Source organism: Macaca nemestrina, chromosome 2 (assembly GCF_043159975.1).
Source record: "Macaca nemestrina isolate mMacNem1 chromosome 2, mMacNem.hap1, whole genome shotgun sequence".
NCBI lineage: Eukaryota > Metazoa > Chordata > Mammalia > Primates > Cercopithecidae > Macaca > Macaca nemestrina.
The window spans coordinates 98507629-98531424 of NC_092126.1; the positions used below are offsets into that span (position 1 = coordinate 98507629).

Here is a 23796-nt window from a genome sequence, read left to right on the forward strand (position 1 = left end):
TTCAAGGAGTCTATAATCTATATGCGGAGAGAAAAACTGCATATAAAGAACTAGTGGCTGTTGTATATCATAGGAATTTAGAGAAGAGAAAGATCTTTTTGGAGGGGAATAATTGGGAAAGGTTTTCATGGATGATGTCGGAATTGATGCAAATATAGGCTACAGGGATATATAATATGTTGTATAGGCTGGACGCAGTAGCTCACGCCTATAATCCCAGCACTTTGGGAGGCCAAGACGCATGGATCACTCGAGTACAGGAGTTTGAGAGCAGTCTGGGCAACAATGACGAAACCCCGTCTCTACTAAAAATAAAAAAATTAGTGGCCAGGAGCGGTGACTCAAGCCTGTAATCCCAGCACTTTGGGAGGCTGAGGCGGGCAGATCACCTGATGTCAGGAGTTCAAGACCAGCCTGACCAATATGGTGAAACCCTGTCTCTACTAAAAATACAAAAATTAGTAGGCGTGGTGGCAAGCGCCTGTAATCCCAGCTACTCGGGAGGCTGAGACAGGAGAATTGCTTGAACCCGGGAGGTGGAGGTTGTGGGGGGCTAAGATTGTGCCACTGCACTCCAGCCTGGGTGATACAGCGAGACTCCGTCTCAAAAAAATAAAAAATAAAAAAAAATTAGCCTGGCGTGGTGGTGCACACCTGTAATCCCAGCTACTTGAGGAGGCAGGAGAATCACTTGAGCCTGGGAGGTGGAGATTGCACCACTGCACCCCAGCCTGGATGACACAGCGAGACTCTGTCTGGGAAAAAAAAAAAAAAAAAGGTTGTATATTGTTTTTCATACTCTTTTGTGATTTGTAAGCATGATTGGGTGTTCACACTCGCGGGTGAGATGTGCCTCCTTCCAACCTTGTTACAACGTTAGCACATTACCTGTCTGACATAAAAAAAAAGAGAAATGTTTTTCAAAGATTATGTAAGATGGAAAATTGAGTCATCTTTGGGTCCTCAGTCTAGTTAGTTATTTTTAATTTGAGTAATTTAAAATTCAGCAAATAATATTAAAAATAGAAGTATTTTGTCTGAATTATCTCTCTGTACACTCATAAAACCCTCTAAAACTGTAAAAGTAAGAAATTTTAAATTATTCCTTTTTTTCTTTTTTTTTTTTTTTCTGAGACAGAGTCTCACTCTGTCACCCAGGATGGAGTGCAGTGGCACAATCTTTGCTCACTGGAACCTCCTTCTCCCAGGCTCAAGTGATTCTCCTGCCTCAGCCTCCCAAGTAGCTGGGATTACAGGCGTGCACCACTATGCCGGCTAATTTTTGTATTTTTAGTAGAGACATGGTTTCACCATGTTGGCCAGGCTGGTCTCGAACTCCTGACCTTGGTGATCCACCTGCCTCAGCCTCCCAAAGTGCTGGGATTACAAACATGAGCCACCGCACCTGGCCAAATTGTTACTATTTTTTATTTTTGAGATGGAGTCTCACTCCGTTTCCCAGGCTGGAGTGCAATGGCGCGATCTTGGCTCACTGCATCCTCCGCCTCCCGGATTCAAGCAGTTCTCTGCCTCAGTCTCCGAGTAGCTGGGACTACAGGCGTGCGCCACCATGCCCGGCTAATCTTTTTATATATTTAGTAGAGATGGGGTTTCACCATGTTGGCCAGGCTGGTCTTGAACTCCTGACCTTGTGATCCACCTGCCTTGGCCTCCCAAATGATTCTTAATGATCTAAAACAATGCAGTATCCAGCCTGCACAAACCTCAGAAAAGTGTGCTCTTTGTCCCGGAATGGAAGGGTCCCACAGAAAAGGCACCAGACACAGCACAGCATATAGATATCCAGAGTGAACAAAACAAACGAAAATTGTCTATGGACATCATAGAGAAACCTGTAGACTAGAGAAGGTTCAATGCTAATTTAAGAATCAGAAACTATTATCTATACACATTTTAAAAATAATTTGGGCATAGAATTGGTTTTGATTAACTCTTCTTTAAATATACATATGCATGCATGTATGTATGTATTGATGTACATGTTTGTGTTTTCTTGGAAGGGGTGTTTGTACTCAGGCTCCATGTTACTGTATTATCATGGAATACTGTGCCCATGGACAACTCTACGAGGTCTTGCGAGCTGGCAGGAAGATCACGCCTCGATTGCTAGTAGACTGGTCCACAGGAATTGCAAGTGGAATGAATTATTTGCACCTCCATAAAATTATTCATCGTGATCTGAAATCACCTAAGTGAGTTCTGGAGCTAATGTTTCAGCTATTTTGTTCTTTTGAAATACAGAATATTTATCAACCTCAGTTGACATTTTCAGACATCATACTTTTAGTTCAGTTTCAATCAGGACAGTGGGTAATTCCGTTTGTGCATCTCTTGGGTTATTGTTGACCTACCTGCTTACCTGTATGGCAGATATCTCCAGGTACCTGAAACCACTTTTCCCTCTTGTTGCTTTTAAATCATACAACTGTGAAACAAAATTCATTATTATCTGAAGTATTCACCTTCTATCATCTCAGATAGTTAATGCCAGATCTTCCCATTTGAAGCCTTGGTTTGTTGTTTTCCACGTGTTCAAAACACTTTTTAAACTGAGTTTCAGAAATGTATACAACAGGATAAAATGGATAAATAAGAAACAGGCTAGCTGGGTGGAGTGGCTCACGCCTGTAATCCTAGCACTTTGGGAGGCCAAGGCGGGTGGATCACTTGAGGTCAGGAGTTCGAGACCAGCCTGACCAACACGGTGAAACCCTGTCTCTACTAAAAATATAAAAAATTAGCCAGGCATGGTAGCAGGTGCCTGTAGCCCCAGCTACTTGAGAGGTTGAGGCAGCAGAATTGCTTGAACCTAGGAGGAGGAGGTTGTAGTGAGCTGAGATCGCACCACTGGACTCCAGCCTGAGCGACAGAGCAAGACTCCGTCTCAAAAATAATAATAATAATAATAATAATAATAATAATAATAATGAAACAGAGGCAAAGGAAAAGTAAAAACATTAGAACTAAAAATTGTTCACAAATTACATGCCATGAGATTCTATAGACGTGGACTACACATTTGGCTTTGAGCTTCTAGTGTCTAAGCAAAGGAGGAAATAAACAGTTACAAAGTTCACAATGGCCATAGGAAAAATAAACACTGGCTATGTAAGAGAAGCAGGGCTGTTTCTAGTAATCTCTGTTTTCAAAAGGATTTCTTGGCTACTAATCACTTTAAGAGGAGTGTGTAGTTAGTTCCCCAAATTGCATGAAGAAGGAAATTGATAAAATGATTTATTTCAGTATAACTCCTGTTTTTCAACATTATTTTTATTATTTATAATCACATTTTGGGTAGATGAGCAGAGGATTAATCTCTTCAAAATATATTTGCAGCCTAGGCAATATAGTGAAACTCCATCTCTACAAAAAATTAAAAATTTAGCCAGGCATGGTGTCCAAGCTACTCAGGAGGCTGAGGTGGGAAAATCGCTTAAGCCCGGAAGGTCAAGGCTACAGTAAGCCATGATCACACCACTGCACTCTAGCCTGGACAACAGAGCACAACCCTGTCTCAAAAAATAATCAAAATAAAATATATATATTCATTTATTGTATATACACACACATATATATATATTTGCATAGTGCTTTCATGGTTTATAATATCTTGGGGGAGATCTATTATCACACCTTTGATCCTGGCAAAAACTGTGTGGGATTTGTAACAAGTATTGTTATTCTTATTTTATGTAAGGGAAACTAGAGCTTAGCCCAAAGTCATGGGGCTAGGACTTGAACCTAGAATTTCTGAACCAAAGGCTGCTGCATCCTACCTCATTATGTGACGGTAAGGGATTCACAGTGAATCCTGCCTTTCCTCCATGGACAGTATAAATCAATCCTTCATTATAAACTTCAAAACAGTTCTTATTTATCACCATCGTCCTCAGCAATTACAGTGCTTAGTTGACTGAACAACCTCCCCCTTGCTTTACTTGCAAGTAAACATGATTGTGTAGTGCTCATTTCTTCTGTTCACATTCTTACCCTGTTGCTTTTGCCATTTAGTGCATACAGGTAAGGACATTAACTACCTGAAGGCCTCTTTGAATGGTTCTCCTTTTTAATCACCTTGTTCTCCTTGTGAATTAATCTTAGAGGGAAGGAGTCAGGAAGCCGTAGAATAGAGTAGTGAATGGGTTATCCCAGTAAGCCTTTCCCTCTATTAACAATAACACTCCCAACTCCAGCAGCTTTGGCTTCTTTGGGTTTCAAGCTGACTTTGGGAAGACAGGGATCAATCTGACTTGCTATAACAAGAGATCTCATTACCTACATTAAGTCTGCAGGCTCTGTGACCCCATCTTTGTCTCAGAGAAGATTTCAGAAAAGTTCTAATGTTATATTTCTCTAGTCTTCTCCCAAGTTCATCCTCTCTTGTGACACCAACGGAGGCAGAGAGGACGTTCCCAGAAAAGGTTCCCTCTTTTAGTGGCTAACTGCCTACTCTCACTTTCATGGTGTATGATATCAGTTCTCCAATTCTCTCATCCCATAATATTTTAATCCTTATGCATTTTCACTAAGACTAACACTGTTAAATCAAAACTCCTAAGTTATATATATAAATTTTACATATTAGGTGCAAAACCAGGGCGTGGAGGATGGTATTCAAAAGCAATTGTAAGCTCTGAGCTATTTGGTAAATAGCCATTGGGGTTGGAGTTGTGAACCTGGTAAATGTGAAGGAATCCCTGCTTTAAATGGAGAAGCAAGGGGATAGAGTCAGATGTTTTCTGCTTTACAGCCTCCTCAATTCTGATACTATTTGAGGATGAAGACTTTTTTTTTTTTTTTTTTTTTTTTTTTTAGACAGAGTCTTGCTCTGTGGCCCAGGCTGGAGTGCAGTGGTGCGAACTCCATTCACTGCCAGCTCCGCCTACTGGGTTCACGCCATTCTCCTGCCTCAGCCTCCCGAGTATCTGAGACTACAGGCGCCCGCCACCACGCCTGTAAGCCTTTCATCATTAAACATAGGTCCCTAAATCATTAAAGCCTCTGAAACCCTAAGTCATTAACTTTCTAATGTTCTGAACAGGTTGTTTCAAGTGAAATCGATCTAGGGTGTGAAGCTGTCAATTTGGTACCAGATTGTATTCATCTTCAAGGCTGGCACGAGCACTTGGCCTCAGGTCACATTTTCAGATAACTACTATGACAAGTAAAACACTACTGGTATGGAATTTACTTAAGCTTGGATTTACTTCTGCTTTTCCTTATCAGCACTAGTGAAATCCCAGCATACATATTAGCCTTTTAATGTAATGAATCCCAAATATCATGGTCTCATGCATGATATTAGTTGGCTATCATTTAAACAGTGTTTAAAAAGAAGTATTCTTTTTAGTGGGCTGGCTAAAGCCAGCAAGGATGGAAACCAATATTTATTGATAATGGTGCCTAACATACCTTACCTCATTTAATTCAAATGAAAATTCAATGAGATTGTTATTAGAGGTCTATCACCCCTTATCCAAAACTCTTGAAGCAAGATATTTTCAGAAAGATAGTGCACTACCTTAGACACCCAGCGAGGTCTGGAGCAGTACCCTAAAATCAACCACATTAACAAATCTGCAGCAAAACCTGTTGTTCACACAAAATGGGATGAAGAAAGTGAGTTTGCCTTATACGTGTGAAAAAAATATAAGCTGACTGAGAACTTTTTGTATTTTCAAATTGTGGATAAGAATGAAGAGTCTCCATCCTACATATGAGAAAACTGGCTTAGAAGAGTTAAATAAGGCCGGGTGCAGTGGCTCACACCTGTAATCCCAACACTTTGGGAGACGGAGATGGGAGGATCACCTGAGGTCAGGAGTTTGAGACCAGCCTGACCAACATAAAGAAACCCCATCTCTACTAAAAATACAAAAATTAGTTGGGCGTGGTGGCAGGTGCCTGTAATTGCAGCTACTTGGGAGGCTGCGGCAAGGAGAAAATCCCTTGAACCCAGGAGGCAGAGGTTGCAGTCAGCTGAGATCGTGCCATTGCACTCCAACCTGGGCGGTAAGAGTAAAACTCTGTCTCAAAAAAAAAAGAAGAGTTAAGTAACTTGGCAAAGGTCACACAGCAAGTGGAAGAGGCAGCATAAGACTAGGCGTTAAAAGCCTGTTATGCTAAGCTGCCTCACAAGTATGAATGATGTTATTTCTAGTGTATAGCCAATGCCCCAGTGACATTGGAAACTGCAAGCTGAATACGACAAGATAGGAAGCAGCAGATAAAGTCTTCCGTTTCAGCCATTTAGAATCATGGTTTTCATTAGTACTAACGATCTGGATGTTTTATTTTTATTTCTTTTTAAAGTGTTTTAGTGACCCACACAGATGCAGTAAAAATTTCTGATTTTGGTACGTCTAAGGAACTCAGTGACAAAAGTACCAAGATGTCATTTGCCGGCACAGTTGCATGGATGGCGCCAGAGGTGATACGGAATGAACCCGTATCTGAGAAAGTTGATATATGGTGAGTGGTGCCACCAGTTGTGCCAACTAAAAAGCCTTTTCCCACTTGCGCCCTATTAGCACTGTCTTCCTTCAGCGCTTACTCTTCCAGAATATTCTTGAGCGTTGTCCACTTTTGGTTGATTTCAGCCTCATATTATCTGAGGTACTTGCCAGTATAGTGATATATGGGGAGAAGGATTAGGGGGAATGAGGGTGACTCTCCACTCAGTAAGTCATCAGTTTGGGGGACCTCAGAGAATATGCTGAACTTTCTAGAAAACTGAAAGTTTACTTCAAATGATCATTTAGTGTGGAAGTCTTCCTGAAATGTGTTACATAATTCTCACCTTCTTGAATAAAGTACAAGAGCTTACCTATTCTCAATGACTCAGGTCATCATTACACATATCAATAATGTACTCTGCTGTGATACAATTATGTTCTCTAGACACGTTTGAGATGTAGGAGGTTGTTTTGCCCTTTTATTGAACAGCCTCTATAGGCTATGATTTCAAAAAAAGATCTCTATAACATTTCTTCTGAGGTTATAAGTCTTTTTATTAACAGTATTTTTCCCTGTAATAGCTTTTCTTCTACCCTTAAAATTGGCAACTAGTAGCTTTTAGGCTTAAAACCAAAATAATAGCACATGTCAAAATTGCATGTAATACCAGAGTAAATAGGATAAAGTAGAAATGTGGGGTCATTTGTAATTTAGATAGTCATGACCAAAGTACCCTCCTTAGGGATTACTAACTGATGTTCCCACCGGAAATATCTAAGAGTGTTTTCTCAGTCTCACCAACAAAATGTGCTAAACTCTTGGATTTTTGCCAATCATATAGGTAAAAAACGGTATCTTGGGTGCATTCCTCTCGGGACAAGTAAGCCTATACATTTGTTCGTATGTGTTAGAGCCCTCATATTTTCTTACTTGTGAATGGCTCATAATCTTTGCTCAGCTTTCTGATTTTTACTCATAATTTATCAGAGTATTTTACATATTAAGGAGATTCACATTTTGTGTAAATTGTAGATAATTCACATTTTGTTATTTTGCTGATGGTATTTTTTCCCTTGTCAGATTTTGAAAATACAGTTTAATTTATCAATTTCTCCTTTTATGGCTTTTAGATTTCATGGTTTAAAAAGTCTTTAAAAGCCAGGCATGGTGGCTCACACCTGTAATTCCAGCACTTTGGGAGGCTGAGGTGGGTGAATCACTTGAGGTCAGGAGTTCAAGACCAGCCTGGCCGACATGGTGAAACCCCATCTCTACTAAAAATACAAAAAATTAGCTAGGCGTGGTGGCACATGCCTGTAATCCCAGCTACTTGGGAGGCTGAGGGGCAGGAGAATCGCTTGAACCCAGGAGGTGGAGGTCGCAGTGAGCCAAGATCCGGTCACTGGACTCCAGCCTAGGTGATGGAGCGAGATTCTGTCTTAAAAAAAAAAAGTGTTTAACACTCCTAGATAATTTTTTAACTCCTTATTTTTAGAAGATTTTTATGGTTTCATTTTTTTATTTAAATCTTTGATTCAAGTGAAATTTATCTTGATTTATGGTGAGTTATAGATTTAATTTATTTTTCCCAGCTGTTCCAACAACATTTTTTGACTAATCAATTTTTACCCGCTGGTTTGTGATGTCACTTCTATCTTACATTCAGTTCCTAAATGTATTTGGTTTATTTCTGGATTTCTTGTCCAGTCCGTTATTCTGGTTGTCTGTTCACACATAAGAGTTAATTATTCAAGTTTTAATTTCTGGTAGTGTTGATTACCCCACATAGAATGTTTTTTTTTTTTTCAGAGTTGTCCCAGATGTTTCTGTTTTTCTTATAGCAATACTAGAATTTTAAAACTGGGTATATGTACTAATTTGATTTAAATTAATAAAGAGCTAAAATACAAATCAGTCTTTCTGAAACATCTTCTGTACATGTTCCTGGTGCTACTGTAGGTCTTTTGGAGTGGTGCTTTGGGAGCTGCTGACAGGAGAGATCCCTTACAAAGACGTAGATTCTTCAGCCATTATCTGGGGTGTTGGAAGCAACAGCCTCCACCTTCCAGTTCCTTCGACTTGCCCTGATGGATTCAAAATCCTTATGAAACAGACGTGGTAAGAATATTGTCTCTAAAACAATAGGGAGGTCTCCAATGTGTATTTGGAGTGAATCTCCTGGTGGTAGAAAGAATAGGAGCTTTGGAGTGGGAGAATCTGTGGTTCAAATACGAGCTCTGCCCCTTTCTATCTGTGCAATTTTGGGCATGTTATCCAATATCAGTTTTCTCATTTGTAAAATAGAGACAACACCGACTCATAGAGTTATTGTGTTGTAATTAATGACAATTTAGAAATAAAGAACTTGGTATGATTATCTTGAAATAGTAGGCCTTGGCCAATGATAGCTATTATTTCTTTGCTAGTCCTAATGGGCTATTATTAAATAGGTCACTGGTCCTAGATTTCCATTTCATCATTAGAGGTATCTCATAATTACGTTTTCCTTTTGCTCTTCAGTATATCAAAACTGTACTGCAGGGCAGCCAGGCACACAATTACAGGTGGCTCACACCTGTAATTCCAACACTTGGGCGGCAGAGATGGGAGGATCACTTGAGGCCAGGAGTTCAAGAGCAGCTTGGGCAACATAGCGAGACCCCATCTCTACTTTAAAAACATAAAATAAAATAAAATAAAATATAAATAAAAAACTGTACTGCAGGCCAGGCATGGTGGCTCATGCCTGTAATCCCAACACTTTGGGAGGCCGAGGCAGGAGGATCACTTGAACCCAGGAATCTGAGATAAGCCTAGGCAACATAGTGAGACCCTGTCTCTGAAAAAATAAATAAATAAATAAATTTAAAGAAATGTTAAAACTGTACTGAGATACAATTCAGTTATGCTATCCTGATATAATGGAGTACAGCTGATTTTACTCAGATATAGCCATTTTGAAGTAAACAGTCTTTTTCATAAAGTAAAATAAAATCTTCATTCTCCTGGACACAACTTCTGAAATGCACAAACTGTCTTTTTCACTTTTAGGCAAAGTAAACCTCGAAACCGACCTTCTTTTCGGCAGACACTCATGCATTTAGACATTGCCTCTGCAGATGTACTTGCCACCCCACAAGAAACTTACTTCAAGTCTCAGGTAAGTTGAGAAACTCTCTACCACGCGCTACTAAACAGAGAACTCTCAGTGAAAAAAAGTAACTCTTAGAAGGGCCCATTGTGTTTGTTATAATGGTTATATAACTCTCTTCATTGTGAAACAATAAATATGTTACTTCACACATGACATCTTAGAGTTTTTAAAGCACTTAACATATATTAATAAATCATTTGAAGAAGCACGTGTTGGCCAGGCATGGTGGCTCACGTCTATAATCCAGCACTTTGGGAGGCCGAGGCAGGCAGATCATCTGAGGCTGGGAGGTCAAGACCAGCCTGACCAACATGGAGAAACCCCCACTCTACTAAAAATACAAAATTAGCCAGGTGTGGTGGCGCACGCCTGTAATCCCAGCTACTCAGGAGGCTGAGGCAGGAGAATCACTTGAACCCAGGAGGCAGAGGTTGTGGTGAGCCGAGATCGTGCCATTGCACTCCAGCCTGGGCAACAAGAGCTAAACTCTGTTTCAAAAAAAAAAAAAAAAGGAAAAGAAAAAAACGTGTGTCAGAATATCATCCTTATAGTGGCTTCTGGTAAAACTGCTGAATAGAAAAGAGAAAAAGAAGATATGAAAGCTGTAATGTACATATATCTGAATTAGGATTACTGCTGACCTTCAAGAAAGTATTGTCTTCTTTGAAGTAGCAAAGCTGAAGTACAGAGGTGGGAGGTTAAATACCAGAATGAGCCTATGATAGAACTCAGCCCAGAGAGAACCTTTTCTCTAAGTATGTCACCTAGTAGCTCCAAATAAATATAATTTAATGTATCTGTTAGCCTCTACTGTACAACAAACCATCTCAAAACTTTTATTTTTATTTTCTGAGACAAGGTCTCATTCTGTCAGACAGGAGTACAGTGGTCTGATCTCAGCTCACTGTAGCCTTCACCTCCCGGGCTCAGGCAATCCTCCCACTTCAGCCCCCCAAGTACCTAGGACTGCAAGCATGCACCACCATACCTGGCTAATTTTTGTTTTTGTTTTTTTGATAGATACAGGGTTTCACCATGTTGCCCAGGCTGATCTAAAACTCCTGGGCTCAAGCGATCTGACTGCCTCGGCCTCCCAAAGTGCTGGGAATATAGGCATGAGCCATTGCCTGGCCCCATCCCAAAACTCATGACTTACAACAGTAAGCATTTATGTATATGTAGCTCATGATTCTATGGGTTGGCAGTTTGGGTTAGGCAGTTCTACTGGCTTTGACTGGGCTCACTCATGCCTGCGGTGAGTTGCCAGGTCAGCTGGGAGGCTAGCTGGTCCTAGACTGTCTCATTCACATGCCTGACAATTGGCTGGCTATTAGCTAGAGCACCTTGCTTCTCCTCCACATGGCCTCCACTCCTCCAGCAGGCCACCTTGGGCTTGTTCTCATGGTGTTCTCAGGGTAACAAATGTAATGAGAGAGCAAGTCCCAATGCACAGGTGATTTCCAAGCCTGTGCTGCATTATTCCTGCTAATGTTCCATTGGCCAAGCAAGTCACAGGCCAACCCAGATTCTTGGGACTGAGAAATAGGCTTCACCTCTTGACAAGAGAATCTGCTACAGTACATTGTAAGGGCATGGATCTGGAGAGGGGAAGAATTGGTGGCAATTAAATTAAAAAGCTGCAAATGTCATAAGGATTGGTCATCTAACCACTATCAATGTGGATAGGGGGTGGTAAGAGATGAATTCTTTTTTTTTTTTTGTCTGAGACGGAGTTTCACTCTGTTGCCCCAGCTGGAGTGCAGTGGCGCCATCTCGGCTCACTGCAAACTCCACTTCCCAGGTTCACGCCATTCTCCTGCCTCAGCCTCCTAAGTGGCTGGGACTACAGGCGCCCGCCACCACGCCCGGCTAATTTTTTGTATTTTTAGTAGCACCGTGTTAGCCAGGATGGTCTCGATCTCCTGACCTCGTGATCCGCCCGCCTCGGCCTCCCAAAGTGCTGAGATTACAGGCGTGAGCCACCGCGCCCAGCCGAGATGAATATTTAATAAGGCCCTTATCCCTTCCAGACCCAGGCAATATCAAAAGGGATGGAACTATAACTTTGGAAATAAATGTGATGATCCTGAATTATAGCTGTATGCTTATGGAACATAACACAATTATTACCTAATTTCTCATTTCTCATATAGCTTTATCTCACTTAATGTTATTGTGCTTCAGAAATGAATTTTTGTAAGGTGAATCGCATCTCCCCGCTGACTTCCAGTATCATTTCAGATTCATTCTCAGAAAAGACATTTTATTAGCAATTGGCATTTCAACCTCCTTCTCATAGCCCCTCATCCCTGAAGGGCGATAAGTTTACCCACCAGGAAAGTATCTGATGAAAACAGTACTGGACTTTGGGAGGGGCATCATCCCTGGGAGCTGAACAAGTCCTTAAATATGCCTTTCACTTTGGGAGGCTGAGGCGGGCGGATCACGAGGTCAAGAGATCGAGATCATCCTGGCCAACATGGTGAAACCCCGTCTCTACTAAAAATACAAAAATTCGCTAGGTGTGGTACCACGCACCTGTAGTCCCAGCTACTTGGGAGGCTGAGGCAGGAAAATCACTTGAACCAAGGAGGCGGAGGTTGCAGTGAGCTGAGATCGTGCCACTGCACTCCAGCCTGGGCGACAGAGCAAGACTCCATCTAAAAATATATATATATATATATATATATATATATATATATATATATATATATATATATATATATGCTTTTCTACCTGCCCCTACCAGAGGCTTGGAGTACTTCTGTGGTGTCTGATACACAGAGAGACACTCTGCCTATCAGACAGATATTGAGGAATATCTTAGTAAAGGCACAGGGCTTGTTTTTGTTTTTGTTTTAATTGAAGTTTCTAAGAAATGATAAATCAGAGACTCCTATCCTGTTACCAAAGTTCTAACACACTCTCTGTGATCCATAAACTTAGCTCTCCCCACAACTGTGTCTTTAAGTAGTCAGGCTTGCCCCTATTGTTTTTTCCTATTTCTAAGAAATTATTATGTTAGTAAAGTGTTTGCTTTCAGAGGAAATAAGATGAGGCAGGAGGTTGACTTCATGACATTTCCTACATTATTTGATACACATTCAGATCAATTCCCTTAGCACTATCACCCATCTGTTCAAATACATGTAGGTATGGGGCACTGGGTAAGAAATCTTTCAAATATCTTCTGTTTGTATTCAGAAAAAACACTTAACCCTTTTGTGAAATGAAAGAGAATAATAGTACTCTCGAGGAAATCTTGCAAACTTTAAGATATGGTTGTGATCACAGCTTTGCTGCTGCTTCTTTTTTTTCTTTTTTTGAGACGGAGTCTTGCTCTGTCTTACCCAGGCTGGAGTGCAATGGTGTGATCTCTGCTCACTGCAGCCTCCACCTCCTGGGTTCAAGCAATTCTCCTGTCTCAGCCTCCCGAGTAGCTGGGACTACAGGCATGTGCCACCACACTCGGTTAATTTTTGTATTTTTAGTAGAAATGGGGTTTCACCATGTTGGCCAGGCTGGTCTCGAACTTTTCACCTCAGGTGATCCACCCACCTCGGCCTCCCAAAAGTGCTGGGATTACAGGTGTGAGCCACCGTGCACAGCCAACTTTGCTTCCTTTACAATAAAACTGTACATACCATAATTTTGAAAAGCAATTTCTGATGATGGTATTAAGTCACAAACCATTGAGACAGTCAATATAAGTTTATATATTTGGAAAAACTTCCGATTCTGAACAGATGTTACTTAAGCCCTCCTAAAATGTCACTTCTGAAGTCAGTCCCACATTTTTTGAGAACCTACCACGTGCAGAGCCCTGTGCAGGGCAGCTAAGTAGCCACAGCCGGTGTCCTCACCTGAACCGCTCCCAGATTATCAAGATACCCACAGCATGGAGCATTAACATTGAACTCAGAAAAGGTTCTCTTGGGAAAAGAATAGGAGGAGAGAATAGGAGAGGAGGTCAGAAGAGGAGAGAAGAGGGGAGAAGAAAACTTAGTACATTAAGCATCTAAGTCTGCTCAGGCTGCTACAACAAAATGTCACACACTGGGTGGCTTAGAAACAACAGAAGTTAATCTCACGGTTCTGGAGACTGAGAAGTCTAAGGCACCCGCAGAGTTGGTGTCTGGTGAGGGCCTGAGTTCTGGTTCCTGGGTGATGCCTTCTGACTGTATCCTCACAAGGTGGAAGGGTGAACAAGCTCCCTTGGGCCTATTTGATAAGGGCACTTTTCTCATTCACGAGGGCTCTGCCCCCATGACCTAATTACTTCCCCAAAGCCCTACCTCCTAATGCCATTCCCTTGGGGTTAAGATTTCAGCATATGAATTTGAAGGGGACACAAACATTCAGACCACAGCAGCATTTTTTCGTATTCACTTATTCTTCCACATTTTTTCCCGACATAAAATTTCACTTCTCCTTAAATAGCTCCAAATCTGCTATTTTGCTACCTCCTAGAATTTTCTCGGTATTTATAAGTCAATTCGTCTCTGGATCTGAAAGTGAGGCTACCTCTAGCTAATATGAACTGGCTAGTGAGGTACTACAAATAGCAAGAGACTTTTAGTCTAAACCCCGTCCTGTCACTTCATACTGTGTGGTCTTGGCTAAGTCACTCAGTTACACTAAACCTCGGCTAATTCACCAAAACAATGAAGATAATCATATCTTCCCTTCCTTAGAGAGTTTCTGTGAGGAGCAAATGAAAAGATAAAACTGCAAATGCATTGTAGAACGTCAAGAACAGTTGGATCGTAAGATGTCATTATTCTTGGCTGGGTACAGTGGCTCATGCCTGTAATCCCAGCACTTTGGGAGGCCGAGGTGGGTGGACCACTTGAGGTCAGGAGTTCGAGATCCGCCTGGCCAACATGGCAAAACCCTGTGTCTACTAAAAATACAAAAAATTAGCCAGGGGTGGTGGTGGGCACCTGTAATCCCAGCTACTTGGGAGGCTGAGGCACGAGAATTGCTTGAACCCAGGAGGCAGAGGTTGCAGTGAGCTGAGATTGAGCCACTGCACTCCAGCCTGGGCAATAGAGCAAGACTCCATCTCAAAAAAAAAAAAAAAAAGATATCATTATGTCATTATTCTTGAGTTGCATATGATAGCATAAAACAAAAATGAAGGTGTTATTATTCACCTTAATTTTTGTAGCTTTGTACTAAGCTACAAAAATTAAGCCTCCTTTGGGTTGTTACATTCTGGATTCTTTTTCTGATGAACTCCTGAGATAAATAAGATGGCAGCCAGGGAACTCCTATTGTGTTTGACTTTATCCTGCCCCGGTAGAGGAGAACTGGCTTTTTGGCAGGCACATGCTCTTTCTATAGTCCTCTTGTACCTGAGGCCTTGCCTCCTCCTGCCTGCTAAGATCCTCTCAATGTCAATTATCAATCAATAGTTGTTAGCCCCTGGTCTCCACTTGCTACCAAAACTGTCGGTCAAGAGGTGCTGCCAAGAGCCCAGCTGACTCCTTCCTGAGAGAAAATGTGTCATTCGTTTTTTGTCAATAGCACATGTGTAAAGATGTAGCCTATATAGAGCAGATGAACAAAGCAACCAATTTCAATACAGTATTAGATTCTGCCAAAGCTATAGCTTCATTGTTAGACAATCACCCATTTCTCCAAATAGGCAATTACTGTCCCTGGTATTCAATTACATTTGATATGAGTCTTTAGAAAACATTTTCACCCCATTCCAGATCCCAGCTGCTAGGTGGATCGTGTGCCTGACTTTGAAGCTCTCTCAGCCCCCTGCCTTTGAACCATTCTAGTGTTCTCTTGAGTGCCCCTGTGACCACCCAGAAATTCAGGGACTGGGAGTTGCAGAGACACCCCAACTCTGAGGTTAGACTCTGCTGCCTTGAAAGTAATCTTCTTGTAAGGGAGCAGATGCATATGCAGAGGCTGGACACTCACATCAGGGAAGGAGTCGTGTGCCCAGTAAGGGTTGGACTGGACCCCACTATGGCTTTTCTGATTCCATCTGATTTCCCTTTACTAAGCCCCCAACATCTTGCTTCTGTACTCCTTAAGCTAGGCTGGAACTGGCTTAATTTCTTTTTTGTTGTTGTTTTTTATTTACTTTTTTAAAAGTGTGGTAAAAATAAAGATAGTATACAATTTGCCATTTTAACCAACTATTAAAAAAAAATTTTTTTTTTTTTTTTTGAGACAGAGTTTCACTCTTGTCACCCAGGCTGGAGTGCAATGGTGTGATCTCAGCCCACTGCAACCTCCAGCTCCCGGGTTCAAGCTATTCTCCTGCCTCAGCCTCCCGAGTAGCTGGGACTACAGGCACCTGCCACCATGCCGGCTAATTTTTTGTATTTTTAGTAGAGACGGGGTTTTACCATGTTGGCCAGGCTGGTCTCGAACTCCTGACTTCAGGCGATCCACCCGCCTCAGCCTCCCAAAGTGCTGGGATTATAGACATGAGCCACTGCACCCGACTGATTTTAACCATTTTTTTAATGCACGACTCAGTGGCATTAATTACATTCACAATGTTGTGAAATTGTCACCACTATCTGTTTCCAAAAATTTTCATCACCTCATTCAGCAGTAACTCCACATTCCCTCCTCCCCACCACCCCTGGTAATCTCTATTCTACTTTCTGTCTCTATGAATTTGCCTATCCCAGGTTATTTCATTTAAGTAGAATCATACAATATTTGTTCGTTTGTGCCTGGCTTGTTTCACTTGGCGTGTTTTCAAGGTTCACGTATTTTGTAGCATGTGTCACAACTTCCTTACTTTTTATGGGTAAACAATATTCCATGGTATATATACCACATTTTGTTTATCCATTCATCTATTAATTCAACTTCATTTTGACACCTATACAGTATTCCCCACTTATCCGTGGTACATTCCGCGACCCCCAGTGGATGCCTAAAACCTTGAATAGTACGGAGCCTGACTGCTGTCCATCAGAACACGTTTCTTTTCAAATCTTCCACCCACAATGTAATGTCTCTTCTATCTTAACTAAGCTCTTTCTTTACTTTTTATTTTTATTTTTTTTTATTTTTTGGAGCAACCCTATTAACTGATTAGGCTCTTATTAGTACTGTGGACAGTAGGAGAGGAATGCTGGTTACATTTCAGTGTTTCTCAGGCATTGTAGTGAAATGATGGGAAATGCCCCTCCACTCCTAGGCAGGTGGCTTTGTTATAGGTCAAGCTCAGGCAGGACTCCTCCCACCCTTAGTCTTCTCTCTCAGAGGCTCCTCGACAGCTGTGCAAATTGGCTTTAGGCTTGCCAATCCTCCCTTTCTTCATATGTGCCCAGACATGCCTGAATTGCAGATTAAGCTCAAATTGGAACTTCTTTTCCATAAGATTCTAAGTATATAAAATGGAACTCAAAATTAACATGTGCCAAGAATAGGATACCTTCGGGGGAAACACATTCTTCATCAATACCTGGTTTTCCCATACATCCTTTTTCCTCTTCACAGGAGGGAATTTCTTTCTGGAAACCTACTTTCTTACAGATTTCAATCTTCAGAAAGTTCTCCTTGAGCTTCCCGTAATTATAAGCTAGATGTCAGGAGACTTATTTCCTCTAGAATTAAAACAAATCTCATCTGTGAGATAAAATTCCTCACCACCAGAGGGAGGTACTCCTTTTCTCATCCCTTCTCGAAGTATTTTAGTAGGATACAGTGACAGTTTTGCACAAAAGAGGATACTTCAAGACACAAATCTGACACTCTTATTCTTTTTTGGTCTAACTACTTTCACTTGTCATTCTTTCGCCTCCTAAAGCTCAAATACTCCTCCTGCTCCATGACTTTGATCTGATGATTGACAGAATAGCATTACCAGGGGCTGCTGTCAAAGGCCATTAGCAAACAATAGAGTAGTGTATTCTGATGAGATTGGGCACGTTCAAGGTGGTATGGCCATAGACTGCAGTAGTGTATTCTGGATCTTGGCTTTCTAATGACATTGTTGGATAGATTTGCTGCCTGAAAGTCAACCAACCAACGGAAACTTCTCTACAGTGTTCAATATATATACGGGAAAATCTAGCATATTACAGAATGATCATTTTCTGCATGATTAAAATATAATTTCCTCTATAAAAATAGATGAGAAACAGCTAATTTGAGGAAAACCTTCTATAAATCCACAATTACTTAAGAATAACTTCTTACTTGATCCAGAAAGATACTCTTTTTATTATTGTGGTAATAATAATAACTTAATGAGAGCTACTGTCTTATTTTATTTTATTTTATTTTATTTTATTTATTATCTGAGATGGAGTTTCGCTCTTGTTGCCCAGGCTGGAGTGCAATGGCGTGATCTTGGCTCACTGCAACCTCTGCCTCCCGGGTTCAAGCGATTCTCCTGCCTCAGCCTCCCAAGTAGCTGGGATTACAGGTGCGTGCCACCACACCCAGCTAATTTTTGTATTTTTAGTAGAGACAGGGTTTCAGCATGTTGGCCAGGCTGGTCTTGAACTCCCGACCTCATGATCTGCCCGCCTCGGCCTCCCAAAGTGCTGGGATTCCAGGAATGAGCCACCACACCCACAATAGCAATTAGAGATTGCTATTATTTGTTTTAAATTTTTTAAATTGAAAAAATATAGGCAAGGATGTAGAGAAACTGGAACCCTTGTACACTGCTGGTGAGAATGCAAAATGGTGCAGCTAATATGGAAAACAATAGGGAGATTCCTCACCAAATTCAAAATGGAGCTACCTTACAATCTAGAGAGATACTTTTTAACATGAATCTAAAGGTAGTAGAATAATTTTAGGAGAAGATTATACCACTAGATACATTTAGTTACAAATCTAGCCTTCACTGGAAATTATATCTCATTAGCTTCTGGAGATGGAAGATAGTTTATACATAATATGAAGAAACTTATTTTTGTTGTTTCTCTCTGTGTCTACTGCCTATAGGCCACATTCCAGTAGTGGTTTTTCTACCCCCTAACATTTAGGTAAAATTAGCTTGAAATTTCATGCCCTGTGGAAAGCTGCGTGTCCTTTCTAATACTTCTGTAAATTTCTGGGAGAGTGATAATTTCATGGCCATTCTGCCTTTGCCTTCCTAAAATTCTTGGTCCCCACCCCTGCTGCCCTGTGGTTGTGCCTTTATCTTTGTCCCATATTGACCAAACATTCAATTCAGCGCCTTTCTTTAAAAAACAAAACAGGGCCGGGTGCGGTGGCTCACGCCTGTAATCCCAGCACTTTGGGAGGCCAAACAGGGTGGATCATTTAAGGTCAGGAGTTCGAGACTAGCACGGCCAACATGCTGAAATCCCACCTCTACTAAAACTACAAAAATTAGCCGGGCATGGTGGCAGGCACCTGTAATCCCAGCTACTCAGGAGGCTGAGGCAGGAGGATCACTTGAACCCAGAAGACGGAGGCTGCAGTGAGCCGAGATCATGCCACTGCTCTCCAGCCTAGGCAACAGAGCGAGACTCTGTCTCAATAATAATAATAATAATAATAATAATAATAATAAATAAACACTTAAAAAAAAAAAGCAGTCATTCAAAGCCTAAGTGAATGTCAGATACCTCACTGAAGGTTTAGAAAATTTAAAGAAGTTTACATTTTGAACAACATAAACCATGTATTAGACATCCATCCCTGTTCTAAAAATTTTGTCAAACTACTAAATTGCTTGGCCATACTCTCTCTTTCCTCCTCCTCCTTCTCTCCTTTCTGTTCTTTCCCTCAACTCCAAATTCCCATATAGTTTCTTATATTTCTAGTCCCATTTCCTGCTGTTCATGCCTATAGGGTCTTCTACTCTAGATATTTTCTCAAGATACTTTCCCAAATAAAACCTAGGAGGAATTCTGGGGCCAAAAACATGTTCGTAATCTCACACGCACATATACGTTTCCATGTGGTTATCAGAGCTGTTTTTTTCTGGCCAGGCTCTCTGAGCCACCATCTTGCCTTAAAGTGAACTCTTCTATTCCAGAAGTGATGGCCAGCATGCCAGCTGTGATGTACCTCAGTCAGTGCTGGAGGAAAACTTGGAAAAACACAGCATCATATATTGGAGTAGAAATATAGAAATGGGCTGGGGCATGGAGATATAGTAGCAGCAGATATTTTGCTATCAATCAAATCATATTTTTTGAACATCTATTCTAAAAAAGGCTCTTCAGTATAAGCATGCAGGAATGAAAAATCTTGTACGTGACTTTTTGGATATATCAGGGATTGAAACTCTTGGAATTTATCAAAATCTAATTTGTCCTTGCCCAGGCTGAATGGAGAGAGGAAGTGAAGAAACATTTTGAGAAGATCAAAAGTGAAGGAACTTGTATACACCGGTTAGATGAAGAGCTGATTCGAAGGCGCAGAGAAGAGCTCAGGTCAGCTCATCCCTCCTTCCCCACCTGCCCTCATCCCCAGGTCTTCCGATGGTAGCAGGAACGCTCTTCATAACCACCATTGCACTTTCCACACACCTTTCACCTCTGCGTTTTATTGTTATGCTCTTTAAAAGTTGCCCCAAAAGTTAGCCCTCCTTTATATCTCTTTCCTATCCCTTCCTCCCAACTCCATTATCCTCTTTTATTATGTCTCTGCAACAAAGATTCTTGAAACAATGCTATTTAGTCATTCAGCCAGTGTCCTAGGTGCCATGGAATTCCAGAAATGTGTAAGATTTAGTCCCTGGCTTCAAGATGCTTATAATCTATTAAGAGATATAAGGCCAAGCGCAGTGGCTCACACCTGTAATCCCAGCACTTTCGGAGGCCAAGGCAGGCGGATCACTTGAGCCCAGGAGTTCGAGATCAGCCTGCCCAACACGGCAAAACCCTATCTCTACTAAAAATACGAAAAATTAGCTGGGTGTAGTGGCGCACAACACCTGTGATCCCAGCTATGCAGGAGACAGAGGCATGAGAATCACTTAAACCCAGGAGATGGAGGCTGCAGTGAGCCAAGATTGTGCCACTGCACCCCAGTCTGGGTGACAGAGTGAGATTCTCTCAAAAAGAGAGAGAGACAGATAAGACATGTTCATGGATAATCACTGATACGGTTTGGCTGTGTCTCTACCCAAATCTCACCTCAAATTGTAACCCCCATTATCCCCATGTGTCAAGGACAGAACCAGATGGAGTAACTGGATCTTGGGGGCGGTTCCTCCCTGCCCCCACTGTTTTTGTGATAATGCATGAGTTCTCAGAAGATCTGATGGTTTTATAAACGTCTGGCATTTCCCCTGCTTGCACTCACTCCATCCTGCTGCCCTGTGAAGAAGGTGCCTGCTTCTCCTTTGCCTTCTGCCATGATTGTAAGTTTCCTGAGGCCTCCCCAGCCATGCAGAACTGTGAGTCAGTGAAACCTCTTTCCTTTATTAAATTACCCAGTCTCGGGTATTTCTTCATAGCTTTGTGAGAACAGACTAATACAATCGCATCTGAGTCAGTTCCAGCTGCTATAACAAACTTTAGACTGGATAATTTATAAACAATAGAAATGTGTTGGACAAAGTTCTGGAGCCAGGAAAGTCCATGATCAAGGTGCCAGCAGGTTCAGTGTCTGGTGAGGGCCCATTTCTCATAGATGGCACCTTCTCTGTGTCCTCACACTGCAGAAGGGCAAAAGGGCTCCCTCAAGTCTTTTTTATAAGGGGACTCATCTCATTGACAAGGGCAGAGCTCTCATGACCTAATCACCTCCTAAAGACCCCACCTCTGTGTTGTTTTTTTTTTTTTTTTTGAGATGGAGTCTTGCTCTGTCACTCAGGCTGGAGTGCAGGGCACCATTTCAGCTCACTGCAACCTCCACCTCTTTGGTTTAAGCGATTCTTCTGCCTCAGCCTCCCAAGTAGCTGAGACTACAGGTGTGCGCCACCACGCCGGGCTACTTTTTGTATTTTTAGTAGAAATGGGGTTTCAACATATTGCCCAGGTTGGTCTTGAACTCCTGACCTCATGACCTACCCGCCTCAGCCTCCCAAAGTGTTGGGATTATAGGCGTGAGCCACTGCACCTGGCTGACCCTACCTCTTAACATTATCATCTTGGGTGTTAGGTTTCACATATAAATCTGGGGGGACACAAACATTCAGACCATACCAACCACTGTATCACACAGGATCTGGGCCATGGCTAAGTGTAAATGAGTGATCATGGCGTTGGCTTTAACTGCATGTTTCCATTAACATATGAGTCTCTTCTACTGTATTCTTATTAAGATAGGACAAATTATGGACAGAGTTTTATCTGTGGCCCTCTTGGCTATTCTATACGACTGATGGGCCCTTTAGAATAAACCAAGTGGAGAGCTTAGATTTCCCGCCTCCCATTCCATTTTGTCTGAGTTACTGCGCTGGACAAGGGAACCTTAAACTACGAGGGCTCTTGGGCAAATGCTTTTGTGATCAATCATCCTGTTTCGTATTTCATCAAGCGGACTTTTTTCTCCCGAAGTTGGTTGGCCTGGCTGACCCTGTGTTTTCTTTAATAGGCATGCGTTGGATATTCGTGAACACTATGAGCGGAAGCTTGAGCGGGCGAATAATTTATACATGGAATTGAGTGCCATCATGCTGCAGCTAGAAATACGGGAGAAGGAGCTCATTAAGTATGTATCCAGACCAGTGTCTGTTCTTACTGATTTGAGTCTGTCAATCAGCAGAAACATACTACCCTTCCACATTGCTGCTACTCAGAACTGGCAGATATTTCATTCATTCACCCAACATTCCTTCCAGGATGTGCTATGCACAGGTCCCTGCCCCCAGCGAGGTATACAAATAAGCAGAGTTGCCACAGAGCAAGTTATAGGGGAACATGCACTTCGCAGTCATTTGCTGCATTGGGAAGGGGTCCGCATTTCAAAAAGAGCACAGGGTGGAGAGCGGGGAGCCGATTGCCGCCTGGGGAAATGTGTTGGCTGCTGAAAGTGGTGTAAGGTCCTCCTGATGGTGGCAAGAAAACCCTGGGAATCCTGACCAAAAAAGCAGCTACTGAAAATAAGCAGGACTTCTGCCATTGTATTATGTTGGGGAAATGAAAGTGAGTATTAGTGTCAGTCCATGAGCTGAAGAGCAGAATGCAGTCAGGTTAATTTGAATCTAGAATTGTTTTTTTTTTTTTTTTTTTTTTTTTTTTGAGACGGAGTCTTGCTCTGTCACCCAGACTGCAGTGCAGTGGCATGATCTCACTGCAACCTCCACCTCCCAGGTTCAAGTGATTCTCCTGCCTCAGCCTCCCAAGTAGCTGGGATTACAGGTACCCACCACCACACCCGGTTAATTTTTGTATTTTTAGTAGACACGGGGTTTCACCATGTTGGCCAGGCTGGTCTCAAACTCCCAACCTCAGGTCATTCACCCGCCTCAGCCTCTCAAAGTTCTGGGATTGCAGGCGTGAGCCACCGTGCCAGCTTTGTTTGTTTTTTAAACCTGAATGGCAGCTTTGTTATTCAAATAGCCTGTATCTGCTAAATATGGCCAGAATCTGTGGGTAGAATTAGCCTGTGAAAATATTCTGCATATCCTTTCTGTCTGCAATGACTGAGGTGTGGCTTTTGCGTGTATTTTTCAGGCGTGAGCAAGCAGTGGAAAAGAAGTATCCTGGCACCTACAAACGACACCCTGTTCGTCCAATCATCCACTCCAACGCCATGGAGAAACTCATGAAAAGGAAAGGAGTGCCTCACAAATCTGGGATGCAGACCAAACGGTGAGACACCTGTACAAACACAGTATTCAGATAAATGGGGAAAAAGCCCCCTACAAATCCATTCTCACATGATGATGGATGTGGCCTCTTCTGTAGCTCATCAGATGAGTGTAGAGATACTCTTCTCTAGGTAAAACAGAGTAGGAAGGTGAGGGAGTATCACAGACTTTAGAAATCCAGCTTTTACATCTGTGGCATAAATATTTATTGTCTTAGCATGGAAAGGTAAATAAACTGGAGGCCAGACAGACCTGGATGCAAATCCTGGACCTGCCTTATAAGGTATATGACTTTACCTCTGTCAACCCCAGTGTCCTCATGGCTAAAATGGTACAATTACAGCACATGAGATTTCTTTTTATTTTTTTGATCTCTAGGACACAGAATTGGGTTAGTCATAATTCTTGATTTATGACACAGTAGTCCATGCATGCCTACTTGTATTCACAC

The 23796-nt window shown here is 41.8% G+C and overlaps 1 protein-coding gene and 1 non-coding gene across 9 annotated transcripts in view; both read left to right on the forward strand.

Annotated features, from left to right (window-relative positions):
• LOC105480146 (mitogen-activated protein kinase kinase kinase 13) overlaps positions 1-23796 on the forward strand; it is a 196876-nt gene that overhangs the window by 151110 nt on the left and 21970 nt on the right. For all 8 annotated transcript variants that reach the window (XM_071091400.1, XM_071091398.1, XM_071091397.1 and 5 more), the window contains 7 exons: positions 2022-2213; positions 6334-6492; positions 8437-8595; positions 9529-9637; positions 19907-20016; positions 22127-22243; positions 23209-23346. In XM_071091400.1, coding sequence (XP_070947501.1) covers positions 2022-2213; positions 6334-6492; positions 8437-8595; positions 9529-9637; positions 19907-20016; positions 22127-22243; positions 23209-23346 — 984 coding nt within the window. The remainder of the gene's footprint in view (positions 1-2021; positions 2214-6333; positions 6493-8436; positions 8596-9528; positions 9638-19906; positions 20017-22126; positions 22244-23208; positions 23347-23796) is intronic.
• Positions 798-898, forward strand: LOC112426473 (small nucleolar RNA U13). The gene has a single exon (XR_003017802.2). It is a non-coding gene; the product is annotated as a small nucleolar RNA U13 (small nucleolar RNA).